This window comes from Physeter macrocephalus, chromosome 11 (genome assembly GCF_002837175.3).
Source record: "Physeter macrocephalus isolate SW-GA chromosome 11, ASM283717v5, whole genome shotgun sequence".
NCBI lineage: Eukaryota > Metazoa > Chordata > Mammalia > Artiodactyla > Physeteridae > Physeter > Physeter macrocephalus.
Genome location: NC_041224.1, coordinates 98,293,945 through 98,303,429, shown reverse-complemented (window position 1 = coordinate 98,303,429; position 9,485 = coordinate 98,293,945). Strand labels below are relative to the sequence as shown.

At 43.3% G+C, this 9,485-nt stretch overlaps 1 protein-coding gene across 8 annotated transcripts in view; it reads left to right on the top strand.

The window, feature by feature from the left end:
* Nucleotides 1-9,485, top strand: part of EIF2AK4 (eukaryotic translation initiation factor 2 alpha kinase 4) — a 119,275-nt gene that overhangs the window by 54,868 nt on the left and 54,922 nt on the right. For all 8 annotated transcript variants that reach the window (XM_024118390.3, XM_028495493.2, XM_024118391.3 and 5 more), the window contains 2 exons: nt 7,267-7,700; nt 8,243-8,312. In XM_024118390.3, coding sequence (XP_023974158.1) covers nt 7,267-7,700; nt 8,243-8,312 — 504 coding nt within the window. The remainder of the gene's footprint in view (nt 1-7,266; nt 7,701-8,242; nt 8,313-9,485) is intronic.

Here is a 9,485-nt window from a genome sequence, read left to right as displayed (position 1 = left end):
CTTTCCTTCTGCTAACTTTGGGGGGTTTTTGTTCTTCTTTCTCTAATTGCCTTAAGTGTAAGTTTACGTTGTTTATTTGAGGTGTTTCTTGTTTCTTAAGGTAGGATTGTATTGCTATAGACTTCCCTCTTAGAACTGCTTTTGCTGCATCCCATACGTTTTGGTCGTCGTGTTTTCATTGTCATTTGTTTCTAGGTATTTTTTGATTTCCTCTTTGATTTCTTCAGTGATCTCTTGGTTATTAAGTAATGTATTATTTAGCCTCCATGTGTTTCTATTTGTTACAGATTTTTTCCTGTAATTGATATCTAGTCTCATAGCATTGTGGTCAGAAAAGATACTTGATATCAGCTGTACAGTATTGTTTTACTACCTTTGCTGTCCAGCCCCAGTTAACAAAGGAAAAAAAAATCATTCCCAGACAAGTATAGCAGCATTTCATTTGTAGTTATATTTTTACTTATTGGTGAACATCCTTTGGAGAAAGGTTTTGTTTCACATCAGTCTCCATGATGGAAAAGAGCCCAGACTCAGAGCCAGACAGCTGGGTTCATATCCCACCTTTATCCCTTCTGGCGAGTGACTTAAACTCCCTACCCTGAGTTTCCTCCTCTGAAAAATGGGGATAACAGCAAAGTTGTCTCTTGTTATATTAATGAGGTGGCTTTTGGAAAGTACCTAAGGATGGGGCTGGTTGCCAGGAGAACCAACCATGTGATTTAGGGGTTTGGAACTGTCAGTCCCACCCCCATCCTCTGTGGAGAGGGGAGGAGCTGGAGGTTGAATGATCACCAGTGGCCAGTGAGTTAATCAATCATGCCTTTGTAGTGAAGCCTCCATTAAAAGCCAAAAAGGACAGGGTTCAGAGAGCTTCCGGGTTGGTGAACACATGGAGGTGCTGGGTAGGTGGTGGCCCGGAGAGGGCAAGGAAGCTCCAAGTCTCTTCCCACATACCCCTTTGCATCTCTTCCATCTGGCTGTTTCTGAGTTATAGCCTTTTACATTAAGCTGGTAACCTAGTGAGTAAAATGTTTCTGAGTTCTATGAGCTGCTCTAGCAAATTAATTGAACCCAGGGAGAAGGTCGTCGGAATCTCCAGTCACAATCTGGACTTGCTACTGGTGTCCCAATGAGGGTGGGGAGGGCAGTCTCATAAGACTGAGCCTTAACCTGTGTGATCTATCTACCTCTCTCCAGGTAGATAGTGTCAGAATTGAGTTGAACATATTACACCCAACTGGTGTTGGGGAATTGCCTGTTGGTGTGGAGAAACAGGCCCTCCCCTCAGTAGAACTGGGTGCAGAACGTTGTATGTGGTCAAATGAAAAAAGCAAGTTGAAGAATAATATGTACAGGATGATGTCATTTTTTAAAAATCAGTATCCACAAATTAAAACTTTATCTTTTGCTTGGATGTTTGTCCAAGACTTTATCCTTACCAGTAGTGTTTTAATATTTGGAAGGAGAAAGTATTCATGTGTTACTGATGTAATTAAAAATTAATTTTTAAAAATGGTTATGAAGAACCTAGGGGCAGGACAGGAATAAAGAAGCAGACGTAGAGAATGGACTTGAGGACACGGGGAGGGAGAAGGGTAAGCTGGGATGAAGTGAGAGAGTGGCATGGACATATATACACTACCAAATGTAAAATAGATAGCTAGTGGGAAGCAGCCGCATAGCACAGGGAGATCAGCTCATGCTTCGTGACCACCTAGAGGAGTGGGATAGGGAGGGTGGGAGGGAGACGCAAGAGGGAGGATATATGTATATGTATAGGTTATTCAGTTTGTTTGCTCTTTAGTTCTGCTAGGTCCTTGTTAAACGTTTCTTGTATTTTGTCTATTCTATTTCCAAGATTTTGGATCATCTTTACTATCATTATTCTGAATTCTTTTTCAGGTAGACTGCCTATTTCCTCTTCAGTTATTAGGTCTGGTGGGTTTTTACCTTGCTCCTTCATCTGCTGTGTGTTTTGCTGTCTTCTCATTTTGCTTAACTTACTGTGTTTGGCGTCTCCTTTTCACAGGCTGCAGGTTCGTAGTTCCTGTTGTTTTTGGTGTCTGTCCCCAGTGGATAAGGTTGGTTCAGTGGGTTGTGTAGGCTTCCTGGTGGAGGGGACTAGTGCCTGTGTTCTGGTGGATGAGGCTGGATCTTGTCTTTCTGGTAGGCAGGTCCACGTCTGGTGGTGTGTTTTGGGGTGTCTGTGACCTTATTATGATTTTAAGCAGCCTCTCTGCTAGTGGGTGGGGTTGTGTTCCTGACTGCTAGTTGTTTGGCATAGGGTGTCCAGCACTGTAGCTTGCTGGTCATTGAGTGGAGCTGGGTCTTGTCATTGAGATGTAGTTCTCTTTGAGATTTTCACTGTTTTGAGCTGGGTGGTCTCTTGTGGACCAATGTCCTGAAGTTGGCTCTCCCACCTCAGAGGCACAGCCCTGACACCTGGCTGGAGCACCAAGAGCCTGTCATCCACACGGCTCAGAATAAAGGGAGGAAAAAAAAGAATGAAAGAAAGAAGATAAAATAAAATTAAATTAAATTTAAAAGTTATTAAAATAAAAATTAATTTTTTAAAAAAAATTTTTAAGTAATAAAAGAAAAGAAGAGAGCAACCAAAGCACAAAACAAATCCACCAATGATAACAAGCGCTAGAAACTACACTAAAAAAAAAAAAAAAAAAAAATGGACAGGCCGAATCCTAGGACAAATGGTAAAAGCAAAACAATACAGACAAAATCACACATAGAAGCATACACATACACACTCTCAAAAAGAGAAAAAGGTAAAAATATATATATATCGTTGCTCCCAAAGTCCACTTCCTCAATTTGGGATGATTCATTGTCTATTCAGGTATTCCAGAGATGTAGGGTTCATCAAGTTGATTGTGGAGATTTAATCCGATGATCCTGAGGCTGCTGGGAGAGAATTCCCTTTCTCTTCTTTGTTCACATAGCTCCTGGGGTTCAGCTTTGGATTTGGCCCCACCTCTGCGTGTAGGTCACCTGAGGGCGTCTGTTCTTCACTCAGACAGGACAGGGTTAAAGGAGCAGCTGATTCAGGGGCTCTGGCTCACTCAGGCCGGTGAGGAGGGAGGGTTACGGAGTGCGGGGCGAGCTTGTGGCGGCAGAGGCCAGCGTGACATTACACCAGCCTGAGGCCCGCCGTGTTTTCTCCCGGGGAAGTTGTCCCTGGATCACGGGACCCTGGTAGTGGCGGGCTGCACAGGCTCCCGGGAGGGGAGGTGTGTATAGTGACCTGTGCTCGCACACAGGGTTCTTCGTGGCTGCCGCAGCAGCCTTAGCGTCTCATGTCCACATCTGGGACCCGTGCTGATAGCCGCCGCTCGCGCCCGTCTCTGGAGCTCCTTTAAGCAGCGCTCTTAATCCCCTCTCCTCACGCACCAGGAAACAAAGAGGCAAGAAAAAGTCTCTTGCCTCTTCGGCAGCTCCAGACTTTTTCCCAGACTCCCTCCGGGCTAGCTGTGGCGCACTAGCCCCCTTCAGGCTGTGTGCATGCAGCCAACCCCAGTCCTCTCCCTGTGATCCCGCCGAAGCCCGAGCCTCAGCTCCCTGCCCCCGCCCACCCTAGTGGGTGAGCAGACAAGCCTCTCGGGCTGGTGAGTGCTGGTTGGCTCCGATCCTCTGTGCGGGAATCTCTCTGCTTTGCCCTCCGCACCCCTGTTGCTGCGCTCTCCTCCGAGGCTCCAAAGCTCCCCCCTCCGCCCCCCGCAGTCTCCGCCCGCGAAGGGCCTTCCCAGTGTGTGGAAACCTTTCCTCCTTCACAGTTCCCTCCCACTGGTGCAGGTCCCATCCCTATTCTTTTTCTCTGTTTTTCCTTTCTCTTTTGCCCTACCCAGGTATGTGGGGAGTTTCTTGCCTTTTGGGTGGTCTGAGGTCTTCTGCCAGCATTCAGTAGGTGTTCTATAGGAGCAGTTCCACCTGTAGATGTATTTCTGATGTATTTGTGGGGAGGAAGGTGATCTCCACATCTTACTCTTCTGCCATCTTGAAGTTGCTCCGTGATGCATTATTAAGGTGTGCTGCTGTTAGGTCTTCCCTTCCTTATTCCAGGCTATTTGGGCAACTTTTATTATCATCTGCCCCTTAAGAGAGAGTTTTAACTCTTTTTGTGTAATTTAAGTATTTTGTTTGAATTTAAGATTCCCGATTACTGTTATCAAATCCATATGAGATATGTCATCTTACCCATAAGAAAGTAGCACACCATCAATAGGGCATGAGTCTGTTTAGGATTCTGAGAGTATTATTAGGAACCATTACCTGTATCACTGTGGAAGGCCTTTTTTTTTTTTTTTTTTTTTGCGGTATGCAGGCCTCTCACTGTTGTGGCCTCTCCCGTTGCGGAGCACAGGCTCCGGATGCGCAGGCTCGACGGCCATGGCTCACGGGCCCAGCTGCTCCGCAACATGTGGGATCTTCCTGGACCGGGGCACAAACCCATGTCCCCTGCATCGGCAGGCGGACCCTCAACCACTGCACCACCTGGGAAGCCCTGTGGAAGAAGGCCTTTTACCTTGAAAAAGAATTATATTAGTTTTTCTACAGAAAGACAAACTTAAGCACGTTTTCCAAAAGAAAGTCTTAATATCATGGGAAATTTTCAACTTCCTTCTTGAAAGTATAGATATTACGTTTAGGTGATTAAATAGATCTACTTTGGGACGACAGATATCCTGATCAGGTAATCATAGTTATCTTTAAGAGGAGTGGATGATTGAAGTTTATATTATCCCTTTAACTCACACTGTAATTTTGAGCAACTCCTTTAACTTCTTTATATTTTAGATTCTTGAATTCCAAACATGATCAAACTTCTTTTCCTTACAAGTACTTAAAACTGATTAGTAAGCTCATATAACAAAAACATCTTAGTAACTTAATCCCCCATGTTTTTCCTGTGGCTTCTCCCTGTGAGAACCCAACAGTCCTCACACCGCATCTCTATTTTCAGGTTAAGGTAGGGCCATCTCCTCAGAGATCTTGAATTTCATTAGCAATTGGACCCATTACTGTTAATGCACCTTTGCATTTTAATAAATGAATTCCTAGGAGTTCTAGTGTAGCAAGCCCCACACCCCAGTCAGTGACACATAGTGTTACCAAACCAAAATTGGGTCAGCTCATCCACTCACAGTAAAGCCAACTTACTGACACTAGGATTTGGTAGAGGAAAGTGCAGCATTTATTGCAGGCACCAAGCAAAGAGTAAGGGTAGCTAATAACCAAGAGACCCAGACTCCCCAGTGGATTCCAGGGGAGTATTTTTAAAGACAAGGCGAGGGAGAGAGTTGCAGGGTGCATGATCAGCTCGTGTACCATTCTCTGATTGGGTGACGGTGAGGTAAGAGGGTGGTGTCACGGGGCTGAACATAATCAATTAAGATGTTAACTGGAACCAGACTAGTTCCAGCTGGTCTGGGGGCTACATGCTCATGCTCATCATGCAGTTAGACTCTTCTGTCTGGTGGAGGTTTTAGTTTTAGTATCTGTAAAACAACTCAGGAACATGCATCAGACATGTTATCTATGTCCTTCAGGAAAGAACTAAAGATTCTGTGACTGTTATTTGGCTGATTCACTTTTTAAATTGTTACCAATTCTCCTGGCCCAACTGCTATTTTTTTGTCACTACATGTTCACATTCTTTCAGTCATTATTGAGCAGCCTTTTGTGACTTTTGAGGCCTGGGAGATTAAGCTTTTCTACAAACAAGACACAGGCAGAGGACATGGTGGGTGGTTTGTCCCAGGAAGGCCCCATAGGGTCCTGCTCGGTTACAATAGCATATGTGATATGTACTGAGACATGAGGTTGAAAGACAGTGCGAAAACTTCCCACAGTCCTCCACTCTATTAACGTGGCAGTAAAAGAACACAGGGCTGTCATTTTTTTGGAGCACATTTACTATTTGAGGCTGTGTGCTAGGTGGCTCGTGAACCTTGTCTTTTAATCTCATGACATTCTTATGAAATAGGTATTATCCCATTTTGCAGATGAGGGAACCGATGCTCAGAGAAGTTATGTCATTTGCCTGAGGTCACATATATCACTAAGACATTTCAGCCAGCATTCAGACTGACATCTGTTTTACTCAAAAATGTACTTTGTACCACTATTTCTGTACCCCAAAAAAGATAATCTGAAACTCATTTTTATAGTATTCCTTTCTCATTCCTAAAAGTAGTTTTTGGCATAGAAGCCTATGAGCCAAATAAGAGAATGATGCTCTCTTTTGTAACCAACTAGATTCTCCCTCTGCAATGGGCAAGTTGTTAGTTTCCATCACTTCAGTTGCCCTGCATGGTTGGAACTGGAAGGGTCAGAAAACAGAATTTTATAAAAAATACTTCAGTCAACCCAATTGCATAGCAAAACTGCCCAGGATAAGGATGCCTCTGTGTAAAATATGGAGATTTGGCCTTTGAAACATTTTCTTGTATTTTTCTTGTGTTTTTCTTTTATTCTTAATTGTATTGTTCTAGTTTCCTTACATGACATCAATTGTAAATCTTCAATCTTAGTAATAAAATCGATGGGCAGTAATTGTGTTAATGCCAATTACTTTATTTACTGAACACCTTTCTCTGTGACACCTTGATACAGGTGCTTTCCTCACATCATTTCATTTAATCCTCACAGTCACCTTTGAGGTAAAGGAAGTGACATAAATGCCATTTTATAGATTAAAAAATCGAGTTTCAAGGAAATTAAGTCATTTGCCCAAGTTCTTTATAAGTTGAGAATTAGAATTTGCATGCAGGTCTGTTAAAACTGTTGCTTAGTTTGTGTTTAGTGACTTTAAGTTTAAAAAAACAAGTGGAGAGAAACTAAAATCACCTTCTAAAAATTTACACTGAGTTTGGAAAATAATTTTTTAAAAACAAGGTTAAAAAAGCAACAAGGTTTACTTGGAAATTTAGATAGCAGATGTGATATTGGAAAAGCAGTGATATAATTGTCAATAAAATGAATGATTAAAATGGAGATTATGTTTTCCCCAGAGTCTCTTAGCAGGCTCTATACATTTAGCTTGAGGTGAAATGTTTTCTGTTTTTGGCAGTCATGACTTTCTTCAGCTTAAGAACTTCAGACACGTGGTCCTCGATTATAGCTGTGGGTTCTGACTCAGAACTCGGGGTTCTCCTTGGGAGGGGATGGGCTGACTCGGTAGGAATGCCAGTCGGTACTGGGTTTGGAGTGGCTGACCTGCCGGACCCCTCTCCTTTCTCCTTCGCGCGGCAGGTGCAGAACAAGCTGGACGGCTGCTGCTATGCGGTGAAGCGCATCCCCATCAACCCGGCCAGCAGGCATTTCCGCAGGATCAAGGGCGAGGTGACACTGCTGTCGCGCCTGCACCACGAGAACATCGTGCGCTACTACAACGCCTGGATCGAGAGGCATGAGCGGCCGGCGGGCCCCGCGACGCCACCCCCGGACGCGGGGCCCCAGGCCCTGGACGGACGAGCCTTGCGCCGGCTGCCCGTTGGCGACAGCGACACGGATGGCCCGGGCAGTGTGGAGGCGGCCGCACCGCCGCCCATCCTCAGCAGCTCGGTGGAGTGGAGCACATCGGGTGAGCGCTCGGCCAGCGCCCGCTTCCCCGCCGCCGGCCCGGACTCCAGCAGCGACGAGGATGACGACGAGGAGCACGACGGCGTCTTCTCACAGTCCTTCCTGTAAGAGTTCCCGGGCGCTGCTGGCTCATCCCCGCCAAGCGCAGGCCGGGGAAGGGGAGGGACTTGGTTAGAAATCCAGTCCTGTGGACCATGATGAAATACATGTATGCAACTCATTTTTAGAGAATAACCAAATTCAGTCCAAGGGTTTTTTCCCTCTAATATCTTCAAGAGATCTCCAAAATCCAAGCCCTGGAGGAAGGAAAAATAGAAACTTTTTCCAGTCCCTCCTCTTAATACATTTAATAGGATTTTTTAAAGAGCATTCTTTTTAGATAAGGGCTTCTGACTCTGTGGAACACAAAGGAACTAATTTGGAGTCTTGACATAGGACCTACTGCAGTTCTAAAAAGGGTTACCAAACCAATAATTATGATCCTAAAATATTTAAAGTTTAAGGCATCTCAGAATCCACCCTGGTCATTTATATTCATGGTTTTATTTCATTGTATCCATTTGGATACAGTTTATTATAGCTCTGAGCTGTTGAATTGTAACAGGGAATTTGGTTTCTTTAGTCTTTCTCTATTTCTCTTTTTAAGACCTGCTTCAGATTCTGACAGTGATATCATCTTTGACAATGAAGATGAGAACAGTAAAAGTCAGAATCAGGTAAATATATAAATAGAAGTTACACCTTTTTATTCATCTTGGGATGGGTACATAAGCAAATGTTTGATGTTATAAACCTCAGGTAAAATAGTAAAGCCTTAATCTGATATGCAGATATAGAAACTGTCGATTTTAAAACATGATTTTTTAAAATATGCTACTCGTATGGTTACTTATAGGTCTTAATTTATCCACATAATAAAAAGAGAAGAATAAATGACATACTGGGTTTTTTTGTTTTGTTTTGCTTTTAGTGAAAACCACTTCCTAGAGGATTTTAGGAAACATTATGTGGTTGGGGATGAGGGTTGAATGCAAATTAATTGAGTAACTAAACAGCCTAATTGTGGAGTTATGTAGGTCTCTCTCACATCAATTAATCTTGATGACTTAGTCTCATAAACCATCCTCGGGAACAGTGTTTTAACACTGTGTGTTATGATCCTGTAATGGGTTATAAAATCAGTTTCAAGGGTTACAACCAGCTTCATTTTATTTTTAATGCTGTAGAGAAGAGTAAAGAATACCAAAATGTATCACACTAGTAAAGGTAAACTCTGTTCGTAGAACTTGTCTCTTATGAATATATGTATTAGGTGTAATATAAAATACAACATGGTCTGAAAGATTTGAGAAACACTGCTCTAAGCCCTGGACCCCACTCAATTCTGTATATTCCTGCATCCAGGCCAGCAGAGCCCCTCAGTGCTGATGGCTTGGAGTCAGTGTAAAGCTTTGTAATTTCCAGGGCTGTCAGTTATTGCTAGAGAAACCTTCTGCAGCTGGGGATTGGATGCAGTGACTTTATTACCAGGAATAAAAATATAATTACAAGCAGGGTGCATTCATGCAGATTAAAAAAAAGTCTACACATAGACTGTCTTAGATAAGCAGTTAATTGGTTTGAATGAGGTTTGAATGCTTTAGCCAGCACTTTTTTTTTTTGGCTGCGCCACGCATTATGCAAGATCTTAGTTCCCCAACCAGGGATTGAATCTGTGTCCCCTGCAGTGGAAACACGGAGTCTTAACCATTGGATTGCCAGGGAAGTCCCAGCATTTTTTTTTTTAACATCTTTATTGGAGTATAATTGCTTTACAATGGTGTGTTAGTTTCTGCTTTACAACAAAGTGAATCAGTTATACATATACATATGTTCCCATATCTCTTCCC